The sequence below is a fragment of the Neopelma chrysocephalum genome, unplaced genomic scaffold, assembly GCF_003984885.1.
Source record: "Neopelma chrysocephalum unplaced genomic scaffold, ASM398488v2 Primary Assembly neopelma1_43, whole genome shotgun sequence".
NCBI classification, from domain to species: Eukaryota; Metazoa; Chordata; class Aves; order Passeriformes; family Pipridae; genus Neopelma; species Neopelma chrysocephalum.
Genome location: NW_020897702.1, coordinates 5,789,364 through 5,810,311, shown reverse-complemented (window position 1 = coordinate 5,810,311; position 20,948 = coordinate 5,789,364). Strand labels below are relative to the sequence as shown.

Genomic DNA, 20,948 nt, shown 5'->3' with positions numbered 1-20,948 from the left:
GAAAGCCGTACAACAGCTTATTTCTGACTGCTTGAATTCAAAAAGCATCTTTGTAGAATGATGACCTATTCTTAACATTTTTGATTGATAATTACTGACCCAGGGGCACAACTCCACAAGTACTGGAGCAGACACTTTATCAGTCAAAGTAAATGTGTTCTTCATTTTAAAAAAGTGCATTACATTATTTTCATCTTGGTAAGATATTAGCATCACTTCTCAAGTCACAGTGTCAGAAAAATCAGACCATAAACCCAAAGGTTAAATAGAAACACTTTCTAAAAACATTCAAGCAAAAACAAAGCCTTATTAACATGAAGCTTTTGTTCTGAGACCTGTGGTTTTATACGTTGGAGCAAATGTTGATGACCGACACAATATGAATTCTGCTTAAGGTGCAGTAACAAAAAAGAGAGCTATTTTGGGGGAAAAAAAAAAGAAACACCAAGCTAAAGCCTATCGATAGCCTAACCCTTCTTGTATAAAGCAACAGCTCACCATATTATTTGTATTTTAGAAGGCTGACATGATAGTGGAAGCACTAAAAGTCTACTGTGGAAGACAAGTCATTCATGGTTCTGCATGATACTGACATCAAATTTTTGCCCAATATATGAAAATGTGAATTAGAGCTACCGGTGCTGTATCTGCTGTGAAACACATAAAGATCACCATGAAATATTATCAGAGGACTGAGGCTTCGTCTGTCAGTCAATTACTTGCTGATCCCAGCCTGTCAGCTGTCTCTGTTGGAAAAAGCTGTTGAAAATCTACAATAGCCTCCATTACCCTCAGTGTTTTGGCACATGATAATAAAATATGTATTAAGCCAGAACCAGCAAAAAAATCATGCCTGATTACTCTTGTTGAATACAAACTCACAGGAGTAACCTCAAAAATCTTTAAGTGACTTGCCATCACTTGACTTTTGTATCATTATTTTGTAGTACACAAGGGTGGCAATCTAAGCATATTTAGCTAATTTGTTAAAATTATTAGTTTGTTTTTCTTCTTTCTGTATCATAAACAGCATCTCTCCATTAAAGAAAAGTCTAAACTTACTACAAAACACATTTTGCTGGTAATTTTGAAAGCAGTTCCACTTCTACAGAGTAACATGCATTTATTACGTCCTTAATTGTTCATGGTAGCCCCCTATTTTAAATATGCACGAGGCTCCTGAATGACTTTGACAGGCTTGCAACTTGATTTTCTCACCACGAGTTGAAATAATAACACCAATGGAAAAATTTCACCACGTGGAATTCAGCTGATGTGGAAGGAACAAATCCAGAATTCCTCTAGTAATATAAAAGGATCAGTAACATAGCAGCTCCCCTTCGCTTCTGACCACCTCATCCGATTTTCAAGAAAATTCAATTTATTTTAAATTAATGAAGGAAAAACAGAACACTGTGAAAGCAAAATATATGGAAAAGAAAAGAATCCATGATAAAAAAAAAAAAAAAGATATTTAGTCAAACACACAAAATCTTACCAGGAAGGCACTAATGAAAGAGTCAGTCTCACTGCTATGGACATGAATTGAGAATTGTCATATACTATCCCCAGTGCACATAATCACGTATGATGTCATTTTTGAGGACAAAGAGAGCTCTTCTAACAAGGAGATTAAGCTAAATGAATGCAGGGATTAAGAAAAGGTTAAAAAGAAGAACAAGCACTCTCATTAGAGCACAATTCCTTTCCAAGCATGGTGTGAGTGTTCAGGGAGCTGTGCTGGGCAGCTCCCCACCCAGCCAAATGTTCGTACTGACCTGCCCCAGCATGTCTGGTGCAATGGGAAACGTGGGCCAGATGGCTGAGTAGACACCGAAGAACACGAGCCAGAGCAGCATGCTTCCCCAGACGGCCAGGTGACTGAACTGTCAAGCAACAGGGAAAGGAGAGTCAACACAGGGCACTTCCTCCATTCACCCAACCTACAAGTGTTTCCCTGTTCAGGTCTCTGTCGGTCTCACTCAGGCCTGTCTACTGCTCTTGGTTTCAGGCCAGTGGCACAGGTTGTTCAAACATCATAAAGCAGCTCTCTTTAATCTCTGCCTCACAGCAGGGCAGACAGATAGTCTTCTCAGCCAATCTATCTTATTTGGAGCTCCAAAAACCCCACCAGATTTTCCTTGGAACTCTGATTTCTCTCATTTAGTTCCTGCGTGCCAGATTCACATAAATCAAGGTGGAAATTTTCAAATGCTCAGGTCAAAATTCACATGGACAAATCCCTTATGGCAGTGTACGCATGCAAGCTGTATGCATCACTCACCTCTCATAGAGGAAGATGCAGTGCTATGTAATACTCTACCACAATTAACATCTACGGATCAACTTTGCTTTTTTTGTTTTAAAGGTGTTTTAAAGGTTCTAAGTGATTTACAGATATGCAACACAGCTTACATCTTTACTGGTTCTTTAGTCTGTAGACTCACTAAGAGAAAATAAAAGTAGTTTTAAAGTGACCAAGAACACGTCCAGTACAGATTTCATGTCAGTTGCATTAAAGAAAGTAATTTTTTCTACACGCCCAAACTGTTTTTCTGTTCAGGATGATTTGTTTTACTTTTACACTGCAGTGGATGGAATCAGTAATTTCAGTTGTAACGAGCAACTGAGCTCATTATTTGCTCCAGCTTTTTTGGATGCCAACAACTTCTGCGGCTGATGACTTTGGCTGCAATTCAGAGAAATACCTGCATAAATCTTAATTACTAATTACATATGAGTTTAGGAACATGGGAATGAATTCACATACTGGTTGCTGTGGTGGACACAGCGTGCTTGTTCAGTTCTCAGCTTTATACTTTCTACTTGATGACTGTGTCTGTTGACTTTTTGAACGGTATATCTGAGAACCAAAGAAGTGTCTGAGTACTGTGTTCTGCCTGCTGTGAGACAGATACAAACGTCTGGAAGAAGGAGAAGATTGGTCCTACTCTAGAACCACTTAACATCCTTGAAAAGGACAGCTTTCTCCAGCAGAGGCAGTGAAAACAAACAAGCAAGGAGCCTGCAGCACCACTACAGACTGGCAGATAGTTGGGACCCACTAGAGGTCACCTTACACTAGAAGCATTCATACAGCAAAATGTCAGGAGCAGAGGAAAGAACACCCTTCTAGGTACGCCCAGAAAGCTGGAATTTTGTTCAACCCTAAAAGTTGCTGGGCCCTTCCTGGAGACACACAGTGGGCAGGAAGATTTGTTTTCAAATTTTGCTATTTATTCTGTTTCACCCAGGAGATCTGACCAGCAACTACTTCATTAAAAACAAGCCTGCAATAAACAAACCAATCAACCAAAAAAACCCCAACCCAACCCCCCCAATAAAACAAACAAAAACCCACAAACCCCCTACACTCATGCCAGATTCAGTTTTAATATGAAGAAAACAAAGAGACTGAAGTATTTTTGGTTTTATTTTTTTTAAAAACACTTGGAGGAGAAGAAGGATTTTATCCTTTCAGTTTACTTGCTACTCTGAAAACTACCATCAATTCACGTCAAGATTCTGACTAAAAGCCCTGCCCCAGTGAACAACTGTTGTGCTCAGCTTCCCAAAGCTAAAGTACTGCAAGGCTTCTGCAAGAACTCATCTTTAAGAATAAAGTCAGTCCCATGCAATGGTAGCACTGCTTTCCAAAAAAGGACATGATACATCCTCGAGCCACAGCCTTCCTCTCAGACAAGTGGACAGAAGGCTCAGGATAGCTTGGACCGATGCTTCCAAGCTGCAGATTCCTAGATTTTATGATTAAAAACAGTAAAAATAAAATCAAGCAGAGAAACCAACCTAAGACAGAGCCTTATTTTGTAGGAGGTCTATTTATGCTAATGAAATGCCATCATTATTTTGTCTCACTCCGGTTTTTCTCTGCAATCTGCTGGCAGGACAGTTTTTGAGTTTTGCAGCTCTTCACCTCGCCCTTTGCAGTTGAGCAGACTTAGTTCATTTTATGTTGTCTTTACCTTCTTCTCATGGTTGTCCCAATCATCTCTTTATCTCATGCATATATCTACCCAAATTTCTTCTCTACCTTTAAAAGCGCTTCTGCATGGATGAAGAGCCCTCCTTGCCCTGTGTCCTGGTTAGAACGGCTGGGACCAATTCATCACTGGATGGGTGCAACCCAAAACTGTGTATTCTATAGCCTTCCATGCCATTTCATAGAAACTGTTGTCAGTAGAGGCCTATGTTCCTGTCCTCATACCCTTTTATGGAATTCCCCACTCTGATACCCTTTTATGGAATTCCCCTCTCTGAGGGAGGGACTGAGCATCCTCATGCCCTTTTATGGAATTCCCCGCTCTGAGGGAAGGACTGAGAACTCCCACCTGAACTGGAGAATATATAAACTGAGAGTTTCGGAACCTTTCCACCACTCGTGGGATCCAGAGAAAGACTGCAGACCACCGCTCTCAACCAAACTGCAGACCACCACCCTCAACTGGACTGCAATCAACACTTTTGACCAGACTGCAGCAGCTCTCCCACCAGCAGGTTTTTCCCCTCTCCCTTTACTTTGGACTCGGGGGGGCCAAGGTACACCACTTTTGTTCATACCCCAGGGTGCTGGGTTATACATTTGGGTTTTGTGGGTTAAAACCAATTGTCTGTCTGTATAATTGTACTTATTGTATTATTTTAATAAATTGTTATTCTGACCTATAAATCTCTCTTTTGAATTGAGTTCATTTCCCCTGCTGGTTAACTTTTAAACCAGCACACCCTGTTTGAAGATGTTCCTTATACACTCACCCCACCAACCTTTTCACTGTTGATTCTCCACTGATCTCTGCCACTTAACCCTGGAGAATTCATGTGCAAACCAGAAGCAAGTCCATCAGATGAGTTAAATGAATGACAGTCAGAAAAAAGAAATTAAGGCTCTCACATTAAAACCAGACATAGTATATGGCTCTGCCATGTGTCCTATTTATCTGAAACAGTTCATGTAGTGTGATAAAGCAGTGAAGAAAGCTGTAAGTGTTTGGAAAAAAGCCTACTGCGGTATTCCAGATACCGTGTAACATGAAACTGCTCCACGTAACTTCAATGTGCAGATTTTGTTACGCATCATGTTAACACTTTTCCAAAACCTTTCTTTCCACACTACCTACTGGATATACCATGCTCTCAAACACTTTGACTCTGCATTATTTATTTAAAGCTTTCCACTGAACCCATCGTGTTCTCCCAAGTGGCAGTGTCCCTCTAACTCTCAAGAACAAACTGCCTGTAAACAATCCACTTGATGATGGAGAAGAGGCTTAACTCAAGGTTGTACATTTAATACTCTTAAAGTAACCTAAAGATTCTCTGTGTGTTGATTCACTCACAGCTGAAACAATAACTATAACCAACATCAGATTCCAAGAGGATAAGTTGATTCTAAACACAACCACTTTTCTGTGCATAACAATAATTTCTCTATCAAATGTCAGTGTTATGGAACACTGAGATCTACTAACCATTATGGTATCTTTTAAAACAAAAGTTTAGAAAAGAGGGCATCATGATTACCCCCCAGTGACTGAAAAGACCAGTTACCAAGGGAAGAGGAAAGAGGAGGAACCATCAAATAAATCACAATAAAACAGGATCTAAGCAGGCTAACGCCTCCAATGCGGACTTGGATAAACCCTCTTCTAGTGAATGAGGGACTAATTCAAGTATTTTTGCATTTTAAAACATTGGAACACCACACAGAACTGATCCATAAGCAACAGCAAAAAAAAGAAGAGATTTTATTTTCAGATGAGAGAATGAGGCAGAAAATATTAGCATCTCCCCAACAATTAAATAACTCGTACAGATACCATTTCATCTTTAAAATTCAGAACAGACATCACCTCATTGATTTTAATTCTCTGTGAGGAATGAAATAAAACATTATAACTAACAAAAACAACGAGGGTACAAGATGTAAGTCAAGCCCCTCCAAGAAACTGGTAAAATGAGAATATATTGCGTCCTCAAAACAGCAGAGTTTCTTTGTACATCATGAAAACTAGATTCCAATGTGGTATCTTATTGGTGTGAAGGGACTAGATCAGAATCAAAAAATGAGTGTTTCAGAGGGGCTGGGAGAAAGAAGGGGAAAAAGGTGTTGAAGGTTTATCAACACAGAAGCCCTCCCCTATCCCCCCATACTCTTTGGAGGCCACTGCCCTGCTGAATTCTGTCACCTATCAGTAACAGAGCCCTCGCTCATTGCAAGTAAATATCTGGGAATCAACATCAGCATTTAACTAACATCCTTATTACACTAAGTTTCCAAACAAAAACTCTCAACCAATGTGAAGTCACTAGTTCTTTTTACCTGGTTCAAAGATGTTTTCAAAGCCCAGTTGTTTATCTGTGGGCAGACACCTTTTGTTCTCCATTGCATTAATTTTAAAGGAGCTACAGATCTATTTCCTTAAGCAACTACAGTAGTATGTTGATTTCATGCAAAATTTTCTCATTTTTAAGTAGAGATGTTGACAATACGTTCAAGTGTACTCTTCCCACTTCTGTCAGGCTGTCCTTTTTCATCACACATATCGCATGATCTATGAGTTAATTTCTCTCACATCCTGTACTTGGGGAGCTTAGCAGTTTATCCTTACATGAAAGATTCAATTAGAACTCTGAATTCTCAAGTGACTTTTGGTACTTCTTTTCTGCATTAATACTCATTAGGGAGGAAGGTGGGCTAATAAAATAAAAGATACTGGAAAGTACTTACTCTAGTCCATGCAGTCGTTTCCAAGCCAGCTTTCAGACAAACAGTGACTACAACATACTGCAAGGGAAAAAAAAAAAAAAAAGAAAAAAGACAACTTGATTACTAACACCCTCAAATTCAAAGGTGTTCATGGCCCAATCTTCCCTTCACATCTCAAAAGCTACTACCATTTAGGTAGCTAGCAACCCAGGAACTTGGCAGTGTGGGATTAGGGAAGGACAGGGCATAAGCTATTGTAGGTGCATGTCTGGGAAAAAAATTAAAAAGGAAGAGGGAAAATCGGGCACACAGCATCAGTTTGATATTACTTTACTCACACACTTTCTTCAGGTTTACACAGTTTTCTGGTGGTATAAAAAAGACTCTAAAGAATTCTACCATTCAAAAATTGCCAGGATACACAAACTTACAGTGTAAACTATGTTTCCAACAAATAAATAGTCAATTCCCTGGCCATTTGTGAATACTGCATCTGAAAGAAAAACATAAAAATTATCACATTTGACATTAGTGTAGCAACAGAATGGATTAAATAACATGGAGATTTTCAGGAGAAAACAGCTGGTCCTAACCTTGCCTTTTTGAACATATAAAAGCACTTTTAGAAGCTGAGAAAATGGTAATGCGGAAGCTGTGCTAAGCCAGGCCTCATACATGATGCTCAGATAGAGCATATATCCATAGCCCTGGTTACCAGAAGCTGGCCTAGAAAAAGGGGAAATGTTTGCCAGAGTATAACATGTAATTTGCCTCTAAGAGCTAAGGTATGTAAGTGTCAATTTTTCTGTCACTGTTTGTTCTGTACTACTTACTGTCACTCTAATAAAACTCATTATTTGTGTGTTTGTGACGAAAAAGCCAGTAAAACATCAACTGATTTGTGGTGAAAGAGAGCTGAATTAAGAAGAAAACTTTTATCTAAAAAGGACACATGTAACATCTAAAATATCTCACTGGAGGTTAATTCAGTAACAGAGCAGTATTCAGCCTCCACATACCCTTTCTCTAGTCAAGTGTGCACATGGGTAAATACACGTTAATCTCTCATGTGAAAGTGCCAACCTTGGCAATACTTCAAATGTCATTTCGTCTTCCCTAGCCCTTGCGGAATAAAACCGGAACACCATGAAAACACACTTGACTGCCACACTAACGCCAAGTGAACTTGAACTCACAGGAGTTTTCAAGCATTACTCAAGCATGATAAGTATTGCTATTTTCACAGGTTTTAAGACAACTGCTGGAGAAATACAAGCACAGCAGGGATGAAAAACACTTAAGATAAAACCCTGGACCTATTCCTAAACACATACTGCCTAGCACAGTGTGCTTCTACTATGACAGTACCATTTTGTTAGTTTTATTTGCAAAACTGAATCTGACATTCTTAAACAAGAGTCATGTACTCCAGGATCAGTAAATTTTTAAGACTATAAAGAAGTGTTTCAGACACCCTGACCTCTGAAGACTCTGCCCAGCTTACAGGTAAAAAATCCTCTATATTTAGTATGTGTAGTTAAGCTACCTGTTTTGTTTTTCTTCTACCATGGCTGCACATGGCTGTCTCCAAAGAATTGACAGGCTGTGAGCATTTTCCAGAAATCGCTAGTTCTGTATCCCTGCTTGCTTTTCTCTTTTGAATGTTAACTACTAAGAAACAGCAGCAGATAGACCAGTCACAAATATTGCAACACGAGTAAAGCCTGAGACAGCTCGGTTAGGAACTGGTTTGGTTTCTAGCCACTGGCACCTCTATCAGCCCAGCTCCTCCCGCAGTACATGGTGTGGTGTCAGGCATTTCCCACATCATTCACAAGTATACATCAAGTTTTAAAAATTGTCATTTTGCTCTTTCCTCTGGTGTCAATGGAAAAGGTGAAGAGCACTACAGAATTCAGTCCTCCATGCCTGTTGAACCCTATTGATGCCAAAAGTCTCAGTTTATTAAGAAAAAGGCATGCCCAAATATGTATCAATTTTGATAGAATAACCTGACATAATGACTTGGCTGTGCTCTAGTGTAACATCACAGTGCACATTTAAGTAACTGAATAAATTTTGCTCTAAGTCTCAACTTTTTTAAAGTTACATTTTAATGCAGTAAGTTAACATCTTCCCCGCCCCCCCCCCACCCCCTCCCCGTGATTTGCATGACCTTTCACTTTAGGAGGCTATGCGGTCCTGAAAGGAATGGTATTTCTTTTAATGAGAATAGCAAGACACTCAGTGAACATTCATTTCTGAAGCTATACAAGTGCTCATTCATGGACTATACATACTTCATATTCTAAGGAACCTGACAGGTTAAAAACATGCCAGTGTGAATGGCACATTTTTGTCTCTGGCACTGAAATCCCTTTTGCACTTGGAAATGCAAAGAAACTTGAAAATTCAATATTCATTCTTCTTTGGAAAGCAAGCTAACCAACCTATTCGAAGTAACTCAAAGTCAGTCTTTGAGCTGGTATTTCAGTCTTGTAATTTTAATTGTTGAAATGAAAAGTACATTATCTATTTAGGAATCAGAAAATATCTACAGAAGAATAAAACAAAACCTGTAATTTTCTTTAGCTGTTACCACTACAGACATCAACCTAAAATTTCTGAAGTTGGATTTTAAGAGGAGCTATTCAAGATTAACATTTCTCATAAAAACAGTGAAAGAGAACAATAAAACACCTCAAATCAAAACAAAAACCATTCAACCATAAAAACCCCTCTCCCACAAAACTCAACCTTCTCCCAGCCCACATACGGAGGAAAGGGAAGTCCCTTCTTTATAGGATCCATCAGACAGCATGTGAAGCTCCCACTGAGGATATGATACTGACATTTTACTCAGCGAGATAGAGAAACATGAACCTGACTCCCACAAGTATCTTTACCATCATGCCTCTGATGTGAGCATTCATCTTCCCTCCCTTTCCATTTCTTTCAACTCCTACCCAATTAATCCGTCCTGAAGCTGAGAAGCTTTTCTTGAAATCAGTGTTTTCCAGGAAAGAGTTTCACTTTGAAAAAATTGTTTGTTATTTTAGATAAATACTATTCCCTTCATCATCACCCCTAAATTCCTCATCTGATCTAGTCCTACTTCTTACTACAGTAAAAGCACAGATTTCCCCCAGTTCTTCCCTCCCAAACAACTATATTGTTAGGTAGGAACCATATGGGATTTACTGGTCCCTGAAATACCATGTAGTTGCATTACCCTTCATTAAAAGCAAGACTTAATAACACTAATTTGTACAATAAAATCTCATTTCCCTAATATCTCTGGCTCTTGATCTGGTTTACTTCCATTTCAGCCAATTCATTTTTTTCCCCACAAGACTTAAATAGTAGTGAAATCTCTCTTTCATCTTACTTTTTACAGTACTGTGTTATTGAATAGAAAAGGCCCAACAAGATATAAAGCAAATGGTTGTCAGGCAGCTGCTGTAAGAACATTATGCAGCTAGAAGTTGAGGTATCAACCCACTACCAAAAAAAAAAAAAAAAAAGGCATTTTATAAGACATTATTCAGTATTTGGGTAAAACTTTTTGCAAAGCAACAGGTTCATTTTTCACATATTAAAGTCACTACATGAACAATAACTATGTTAAATTAGAATAAGTTCTGAAAGCCACTAGATAACTGGCAAAGTTCAGCAGCTACACACTACTAACTGCCTGTCAGCATTATTTTCTTGAGACTTGTTAAGACCCCCTGTTCTGCAAATACACTGGCTCTGTAACGCTGAACATTAGTTACTGACATAAGAAATAAAGAAGCCCTTACCGTGCTCCAGCACTTTCAGTGGAAACCAGAAAAGAATGATGGAATGGATAAGGGCATTGATGCAGTGACCCCAGAAAACCTGAGGGAAAACAAACCAAGCCATCAGTAAAGTCCAAAACTCTTGACCTCTCTTTAACTCCTAACAAACACTTCATTGTGTAGTTTAGCATCAGACAATGTTTGTCCTGAAGTGAAATACCTAAACTTCTGCAGGATCTATTTCCTCCTATAATTTCTGGTTTTTCACAAGAAAAACACTGGTCCAGTTTGATCACTTTATTCTACCAACTTAAAAGATAATAGGCAAGCACACTTGCAATTTAAGATCTTTATCAAAATACAGCAGACGGACAGAGTCAACCTTCTTTAATTACCTCAAAGAGTGATTTTAAAAGATTGATTCAGTTTTCTTTTAATGGATAAATACTTGGTGCCCCATAGTTTTTAACTTCAAGATAACGGCAGCTCTGTACAAACTAGAACTTTACGTACTCTACAATTTTGCCTTCAGATAAATCAAACGCACAGCTTCCTTGATTCAGAAGTAAATTTAGACGTGTTTGTTTTGAAATAAAGATGGAATACCAAATGCTGGCATTTTCCAGCATTTAAATAGCAAAATCAAGTAAAAAGCGTTCTTCAAAAGTCAGAAGACTGAATAAACCAATTCAAATTTTGTTTTCCAAAAGAACTATTGGAATGGAGGTATAGTAAGGCTGTGAAAAAGCACCCTAGCAGAGAGCGTTATGAAAACATGTATATTAAATAAAAACCAGGTAATGTTATCCAGTTCCTTTGGAAGTGGTAAACCCATGACTTATCAGCAGTTGTGAATTGAAAAATCATACTCTGATAGAAATCTTACTTTGAATCAAAGTTTATGGATATTTCAGGACCGGTTTCAGTTGAAGCCACAGCAGAAACCCCTTATTTATAATACAATATTTTTTTTAAATTTAATTTAAAAATTCTTCAAAATTAAAATGTTCTTGAAAAGAACTAGGAGGCAGAACAATCTTAATCTTAGTGTCTAGCAAAAAGTAGAAGTAACAGTGGGAAACAAGTTATTTTTTAACAAGAAAAATCTAGAAAATAAGAATGCCCATAGTTGTTCTTGAAGAAACAGACTTTCCCTTACCCTTGTGTTGAAACCATCTGCATTTTGAGTAATTTTGTATAGCTGTGGAAATCTAAGCATGCTATCTTGAGTACATGATCTTTCAAAAATTCCCAGAGTAAAGGGTGGCAGCGCTGTGAAAATCTGCAAGGAAACCAAATACTAATTAAAAGCAGTTATCAGTTTTAAGTGGATCTCAGATAATAATTCACTATCTAGAAAACAACAAAGTTCCCAGACTTCAGTGAAGACTTACTACTACCTAACATGTTATTTGACAATTTCAAGTGGTCCAAACAAGTCCAAACATGAATTTCAGCAATTCATAGCTCTCAAACATTGACTTATGAACAAAAGAAACATGAAATAAAATTAGTATATTTAACCAATAAGCTCAAACCCAAGAAGTCAAGCATCATTATTTTCTGATGTAGCAGCTAATCTAGCGAGGGTCCAACACATCAGACTGCAAAGGAAAGACAAGTATTTTTACAAAATAGCCATGAGAATGGATTCCAATACAGCTGCAGTTGTTGCTATAATTAAATATGTAATATATTTAATCAGAGCTAAGTTTACAGACAAAGCAAATGCGGAAATCACATCTAAAAAAAAAATCTACTGAAAAACAAAGGCCATTCTGCATTATGGTACTTTGGGGATTCCCCTGGCAGGCATGAAACGATAGGAACAAATTAACTGCAGTATATGTCTGGCTGTGCTATGGGCAGACTCTTAGATGACCAAGCCTCGGAAGCTTTCCAAGAGAGGCAGCGGGATGCTTTGCCAGAAGCAGAGTAAATTAGCCTCCACTGACTTTGACATTGCTGCTCTTAAAGTGTTTCCAGGATCTGAGGCAGCTCATTTAAAGCCAGCTTGGGTATCCATGTTTCTTGTAGTCTGCAGTGCAGGCACAGACTGAAAATAACACCACTGTGGAAGTCTGAATACTAAACTCCATTCAATTCCTTGTACATTAACAGTTTATGTCAGAAACATCAGTACTCATCTTATACATACATATATTTTTAACAATTTGAGAAATGTTCTTGAGGTTAAGAAGCAGCTTGCAGTTATGAACTGTTTCGAGTGTGCATGCGTATCTGCAGAAGTTGGGCTGTGGTTCCCACCAGGAGAGAGCTGGCAGTCAGGGACAAAGAACAACACAGAGGAAGAGAGACTAGTGAGAATCGGTAATTACAACCCTAGATCCAGTGGGAATTGTGTGTCTTTTGCTCATAAAGTGATAAACCAGATGGTGAAAATGGTAGCAGGCTGGGGGTAAGGAACTGAAACAAAGACCACTGGTCCAATATATTCCAAAGAAGGCCATGTTCTCATACAGCTTTAATGTATTTCGCCAGGTTTCTTATGCTTATTGGGGCATTTACATTCTCACTTGAAGTAAATCTTCTAATGGTTCTGTTTATGAAGGCAAACCTCCAATGTGAACCAGTATAAAATCATGAATTATAATGCCACTATGATTTTAGACACTTCATATTTTAATGAGACTACTAATGAAATAAAGGGTTAATCTGCACAGAATAGAATGACAGATCTAAAAGCACTTCAAAATCTAACCCCTTCAAACTGTGGAAGTCCCTAATAACCTACTAGCACTTGATTCTTCATGAGTCCACACAACCAGTTCTAATTTTAGAAAATACTAAGCTCACAAAACAAGGTTTAATTTCTACTTTGCTGGTTACAGAAGATGAGTTTCATCCAGAAGCTTTAAGTAGGGTAGGTAAATTCATCAAATGAAGTTTAAAGATAATAGATGCAAATATCTAAATACAAATGACAGAGACTGAGTAACAGTCAGGAAATTAGGGTGAAGAGAATCAAGGGAATGATAAATCCTTGAATAAATATCTTCCACTAGGAGTATCAAATTTTATGGAATATGAGGGTTTGTGTCATCATTTTTAAAATTAATGTGACAGAAGTTAAGTGTTTCCATTAATACTACTCAGTGATAATTTGCTGGCTTTTTCTGTATTAGCATATATTTGGAATGAGTTTTCTTAAAGAAAAAAATTAAATTTCCTCCCTGCTAAGAGAAATCCAAAGGACTCTTCAACAGTGATAGCGTTCTAATGACTTATATATCCATGCACCAGGCCACTCACCGGTAACATTACAAAGGTAACGCTGTCAAACACCAACACAGGTCTATGCTATGGAACTTGGTTTCAGAGATCTTTCAGACTTTAATTAATGTGATTGTTTAAATAATATTATTGATTAAAGTAATAAAGTCACAAGACACAGTGTAGCACTCTGCAGACCACGGCAAAAATCAGAAATCACTCACAGACTGACACATTCTGTCCTTGGTTCAAGTGAAAAATGCTGGTTACACAGTGATGCTACTTCTCTTTCTGTACCTAATGTAGCAAGAGTCAACCCAAAGCATCTGCATGATACTTATCTGAACATCTAACTCTTATGGGGTCTGAGAGAAAAAAAATAATCAAAACTCAAAGATTAGGACATTTTGAACATGAACCATCAGCAAAATATTCGGTAGAAAAGACTGAAGATGCTTTGAAAGAGGAAATTAAATTCTATCTAAAAATCTGCAGAGTTTTATGCAGGTTACATTAGGCTAATCATCTATTTTCAAGGCATTCTCCCAAATTTATTTTTGTGATAAAAGCATCATTTTAAATTACTTTTTTCTTACCTCAAAGTGGATTGAAAATGATTTTCACAAATGAACTCACCTTCCCTGATATATGTCTACGACAGGTACCTGTGAAAAATGGGACACAACAAAATAATAGACAAGTCCCCAGCATTACCAAGTCAAAACATGTAGCACTTACCACATTATACAGACCAATGCACCATCGCTCAAATAAGATCTGCCCAGAAAATCCATTAACAAAAGCAAACCAAAGCTGAAAAAGAGACAAGTTACAAAAAGCTTTAGATTACTACTGCAGTACATGTTTCCATTTACAGTAGAGAAGGATGTGGAATACAGACCACCATCTGGAGACAGCTGCTTGTCATGCCCTAAAAACAATTATCAGGAGCGCCAAGCAGTTACTCTCAAGTCTTACATTTTAAATACTGAGTGAGTACTCCTTGTTTAAAATAAAACTCAGGTGATGGAGCAATTTGCTATACTTGCATCACTACTCTAAAAAAATAGATGGCCTCAAACTATTTCAAAATCCTTAACACTGGCAAATTAACATGCTTGAAGCCAGAAACCAATCTCATTTCCATCGTGGTCAGCAAAGACTAGAATTTTCAAGATGTGTTTTGATGGATGCGCTGCTTGTGTCCTATTTTTACAGTCCCAGAATTGCAGTGATATCTGCTTTTCATTACATTATCATGATTATATGACAATTTTATTGTCTAAATGATGCAAACATAATTATTTATTAAACCACCAACTTAACAATCAAAATTGGAAGAGATTGCATAAACAGGTTGGGAAGTCTCTATCCTTTTACAAGTTTACAAAACTTGCCCAACTGGGCAAGCCCTGAGCAATCTGGTTTGCATTTAATGTTCACCCTACATTAAACAAGAGGTTGGACTATATGGACTCCAAGTTGCCTTTAAACAGATTCTGTAATGCCACGATCCCAGGAAACAGTTGTAAGCTTCAGTGCATAGGTAAACTTTTCTGAGCGCTTCCTTGGACCCAACTTCCTTGAGCCTACTAATCTTGCTTAAGCACCTTTTTTAAGCAGAAACTGCTTTACTGGGTTGGAACAAAGTTTCTCAGTCAGTGGGCATTGAAAGAAGCTTAGGAAAGAATATAATAAGAAGGGGAAAAAAATTTATCTTTTTGCAAGTAAATTGGGAACTGGAAGAATAATAGCAGCATATCCTGTGACACATTTAGTTCACAAGTTCACATTGCACTGGATGCACTAAGTATTACAAAGCAGTGAAGTGACAACCAGGCTTATTCCCTTCTCACTCCCTGAGAGCCCATGACACTTACTGCCAGGTATCTTTTCTGACACCATTCTGTTGTTCACGTGGCAGCACTCTCCTACCAGCATTGTTTGTTCTCTGGCTCACTTGTGCAGTACTAGTGTTCTAGGAAAACACCTTAGATAGCATTTACTTAACTGTACGTCATCTGATCTTTTCTCTGCTCTCACCCAAAGCGGATATAGAATAATTAGGAAAGAAGATGAGAAGAAAATGAGACTGCATCAAGACCTACCACTGTTTTCATAGATGCAATATCTAAACAGACTAGGACTCTTTAGCATGGGACAGAGGCAACTTAATTGAAGATTAAAATATTTACAAGACTGGTAAGAATAACAAATAGCTGTTCAAATAGGCACTGCTGCAAGACATGAAATTAGCAGGCTACACAAAAGGAAAAAGTGAAATGTTTTCACACAATACGTGGCTGATCTACAGAAATGCCTGCTAAATGATGCTGTGGATGCAAAAGGCAATTAGAAAAAAATCACAGAAGGAAAGCTGGACACCAGATGAGTATGCCAGAGAACTATCGCTGTTCACAAATCAGAGACCGGGTTAGTTGAGGTCTTATTCTGACCCTCTACAGCTGTTCTTACAGCTATTATATTGCCATTCTTGTTTAAAATTAATCATCAGTTCTAATGCACTCTCAGCGTTCAAGTAAGAAGCAATTACACTGATCCCAACTCATCTGTTTATAGCTATGCCTTGCACAGTAGGTCAGCTATTTTAACTTACTTCCTACCATTTTTTAAACCTTCATCCGCTCTTTCTAGTAGGGAGTTCCTATTTATTTCACAATATATTATTCTGAAGTTTGCACTTCTCCATACCTGCTGCCCTTCTTGCAGTTTGTAGTTTACAGTGCCCTTGTAAGCTTTCTTAAGGGCCACCAGCTTCACTCCATTACCACTTAGTTGAAATGCACCAGCCTAGTATATACTAGCAAAATATTTCTTAGGTTTCCTAAAAAAAGTGCCTCTTTCTTTCACGTTGTCAAATACACATTAAATTAAATAAGCATTTAAGCATTCACCTCATCAGCGTTGTCCACAAAAAGGACAGAAGACACACTCTACATCCCAACTTTTTATCATCACTTCTACTGTATTGAAACCTTGAACGGATACTCTCTTAATCTTGCTCTAAGGATGCAATTCATGGCCCAAAGTAGCACACTGACCAGTGCACTCTCACCCTTGCAGTGTTTCAGCCAGTTGTATAAATCAGCTCTTCAAATGAAACATATGAAAGATCTTTGGTAGAAAGCCTGAGGTCCCAAAAAGAAACCACAATTAATTTGGGGCTGTCAAGTTAGGAGCTGGAGGGTTTCTTCTAGGAAGAATCAGAGCTTTAAAAAAGCATACTCCCAGATATTTAGCAATAATGACCTAGGCATTTATCATCTCCAGGCTTCTTGCAATTAACTGCAACGATGAATGAGGGCAGCAATTCTAGAAACCATAAATAGCTCACAAATCAGAAGCCTGTCTGGCTTAGTCGGCAACCTCAGACTGTGCTCAGTTTTCTAGATCCCACTGGGCAAAGCAAACTTCAAAGGTTTGGTAGCAAATGATGAGGCCTTTTATAACATTGGCTCATGCTCCTTAGGAAACAATTGCTTTCTGAAACCATAGCCTCCCACAACTAGTCCTCCAGCAACAGACATTGCTGATTTTCCATCAAGAGGGGAAAACAAAGCAGCCAGACTTTCTGTAGCTGGCCCATGGCTAGAAGACAAGCCCTAAACCAGGCAAATCTAACATCTTAGATTCTTAGATTCACATTTCCCAACAAAAACATTAGTAATAGTGATAGAATCACATAAAACTTGGGAAAAGCATAGCTGTTAGGACACCTTACAAAGTAGCAGACAGACTGTCAAAGTACAAGTGAAAAATACCCATTCAACAGCCCAACTCCTTCTACTTGAAAGGTACTACCTTACCACAACTGTGATGCAGAATTCATTAAAGACCCTGCTAAAACCACCTTGAGATGAGTCAATTACCATAGGAGAATAGATGTGTCTGACTGGGGTAAACAGATATCTAGCGTCACTATTTTTAGTCTTCTGCAGCATCTTTCAACACTGAAAGAAATTTTCTATAGAGAAGTTTTCCTCTTATTTCAAGGCTGATATAACTTGGCTAGGGAAGAACTGATATTTAGGAAGTTCAGTGTTCTGCCATTTCCAAAGTCCAATTTGAACTCTTCTTCTTTTGGCAGGATCCATACAGGTGAAAATTAGAAGCATCAACATTCCCAACACTTATGTATGTCTGTGTGCACCACAGGCTCCAGAAGGCAAAAGCTTGGTTTTGCCACAAATTCACATTATCAAATGCCAGTTGACAGAAAGACTGTGGGATACTGTCTTATACTTCCTCAATATCTTAGTGTCAAGGGTAAATCAGATGCTCTGCATAAAATATATATTTTAAATTTAACACTAGCCATAAACTGTCATGCGTGGTTTAAGGACCAGCTGTTCGTAAAGAGAGTATGGTACACTTTAAGGTCAGTGAAGGGAAAAAACCCTCCACTTCAATGCTCCTGTTAACAAAATGTACTAAATATATTTGAAGTTGCAACAACCCATGCTTGACTCAGACTCGGTAAGCTGGTAGGAAAACTTGCCAAGTCTGCCTGGCTTGCCAAGCTCCAGGGGTTTGCAAGGCTCAGCTCCAGTACTGCTATGAACAAATGGACCCAAAGTTATTAAACCTCTTTTCTGGCTGGAAAAAAGAAATCTTTTCACTTTAACTATTACCTAGCTGCCAAAAAGCTGGAAAAGCTTATTTGTAACTCAGCTACAAAATATATATTTTTCTCCCAAGGAAAAAGAGGTCCAATTTAAAAGTAAAGAGATTCAGACCTAAGGCTGAAATCTGGGTCAATATATTGCTGTGCTTTATTACAGCAGATATTGCAAATATGTGAAACCAGTAGGTACTGTGCAAAAAGAAACTGGAACATGTTGCAAACTGAAAACTAGCCCATGGTTCCTGCCTTGAAGTGTGGCTGCACTCTTTAAATAAGAAACCCCACTGCTGAGGCACTTGATGCCAGCTGTGATGTGGGCACTTTGCCACTAGAGAAAGAGGAGAGGGGAATAAATCAGAGGTCAGCAAAAGCCAACAGATGGTAATACTTGGTTAATATTGACTTCAGCTGCAGGCATGCCAAAGATCTCAAGGTAGAACAGTCCTGCACTGCTGTTTTGAGCCACCCAGCCCATCCACCTGCTCTAGAGTATATTTTGAGAAAAGATCAAGTATTATTTTCAAAAAACATTCCCACTCGAGCAAGTTGGAATGCAATTTTAATTGCATTATTGCTTCATGCATAATTACTGCAAAATTAATGCCTGAAATAGTAGGAACTAATTTATTTAAGTGCTCTAAGGCACTGGGATAGCAAATCATCTATTCTAAACGTGTATATTTATGAAGTCTTGATAATAGACAGCTTAACGAGTACTAGAAATGTTTTTGCAATTGTGCTAGAGGGCACAGAAAGCTAATGTAGTCAGGGCATCAACAATTGCCACAGGCACCAATTACAGCCAGACTGGATACCTTTATTATTCAGAAATTAGATAAATTCTCAAAATATCCTCTCTCAGCACACACACATTTTGCATGTTCTTACCAAATAGGCTCATTTACAGTTTGCCCAATAAAGCAGGTTTGTGTCTCCCGTGCAGTTGATTAATAACGTATCCTGATTTAAAATCTCTCATTACCGATGTCGCTCTCAACACCAGGCTCTTATTCCTGCCCAAATGCTCACAGCCTTAAAATAATCCCTTTGTTAGAGAACGTACAGAACCAATTTTATAATACAGGTAAAATGTCTTAGTAATAAGATTTGACAGGGTAGGCATGGCTGCCTGAGACTCAGTCTTCATTTGGTGAGGAATATTTCTCTCACTCCTTTTATTCCCCCCAGTGTTTATTAACTCTTTGCTGAAAACAGATCAATATTTTACAATTGAAAAGCATTTGCTCTAGGCCTGTGCACCCCAAACGAGTGCCTATTCAAGGTTAAAAATCATCTCCAGTTTTGTCTGCCAGTGTTAAAAATTATTTTCAAAGCTTCATGCTGCTTTGGTCTCGTTAAAAAAACCCCTATGCATTGACTGCAATGTTTTGTCAGGTAGATACTAAAGAAGCCAAGATAACAGATATTTCCTGGCTTTAAACACTAATTTATTATTAAATAAGCCCAAACAGCTTCTGTTGCTGACTTCGTATAGTTTATATAGCAGAGATTTTATCACCTTTGTCCTTCTCTGCTTATAGAAGAAGCATATATAGAAAATTGTATTCCTTCTTTACACAAGTTGTTTCAGTGCTCCTCTAACCAGTCAACTGCCAATATCCTTTCCCAAAGCACAGGTAACACTCAACAGGAGATGCAAGCACAGAGCAGAACAGAAAAGGGGAAGGGGGCAAGAGGAGCCTCACCCCACACTTAAACACACAATTCTTAAAGTTTAAAATCCACTGAATAATTCTGAAGACTTGAAAATTAAATAAGAAATAGCAAAGTTCTGGTTTTTTCCCCTCAGTAGTTAAAGAACAATCATGCTGCTTGTCCCAGGAGTTTTGAGCACTGTGGAAAGATACCACACCTGCAGAACACTACGCAGTATACATCAAAGGACCTCACCATTAAGACATAAGAAGTTTGACTCTTCCAGCAACACTTGGCCCCAATATGCTGATTAATGTGTTTAAAAAAAACAACAAAACACAGCAGGCCATGCAAATGCCTTTTGTTGGGTGGTGGTTTACTTTTCTGTGTCCCTTGAGTTACACAAACATCTAATCAGTATGCCAAATTATGCTTTTAATGTTTACGTCACTGGTAAAATGAATATGCAACCCATTAGAACAAATTTAACAGAGCTGTAATCTAACATTTTGGGTTTGTCTTAAACCTTATGAAACAAAATAGAGAAAAGGCAGGCTATTTCTCCAGCTCTTTTGGTATGAAGTATTCCAGGGACTTAATATTTGTCTAGCACACTAACTGCTGCAGAAGCAAGCCTATGATAACATGATAAGAAATGGCCTGCCTTGCCAAAGGGCAGGTGTACTTTCCAGAAACTTTGGTTGAACTTAGGAATCCCTCAGAACACTCCTCTTCAACAAATAGAGTCAGCTCTATTTGTTTTTCATCCTTCCTTAAGTTTTCTGGAGTATCGAGAAAGCTGAGATTGCTACACTAAGATTGTCTGATGCATAAGGCAACAACCTTGAAGTCACAGGACTCACACAGTGACTTTCCAAAACTCAAATGATACAACAACATGGCTCCG

The 20,948-nt window shown here is 38.2% G+C and overlaps 1 protein-coding gene across 6 annotated transcripts in view; it reads right to left on the bottom strand.

The window, feature by feature from the left end:
• ATP8A2 (ATPase phospholipid transporting 8A2) overlaps positions 1-20,948 on the bottom strand; it is a 329,286-nt gene that overhangs the window by 107,032 nt on the left and 201,306 nt on the right. For 5 of the 6 annotated variants that reach the window (XM_027677856.1, XM_027677858.1, XM_027677862.1 and 2 more), the window contains 6 exons: positions 14,479-14,553; positions 11,666-11,788; positions 10,528-10,606; positions 7,156-7,217; positions 6,746-6,802; positions 1,779-1,886 (listed from right to left, as the gene is read on the bottom strand). In XM_027677856.1, the coding sequence (XP_027533657.1) occupies positions 1,779-1,886; positions 6,746-6,802; positions 7,156-7,217; positions 10,528-10,606; positions 11,666-11,788; positions 14,479-14,553 (504 nt within the window). The remainder of the gene's footprint in view (positions 1-1,778; positions 1,887-6,745; positions 6,803-7,155; positions 7,218-10,527; positions 10,607-11,665; positions 11,789-14,478; positions 14,554-20,948) is intronic. The other variant, XM_027677860.1, reaches the window with a different exon arrangement.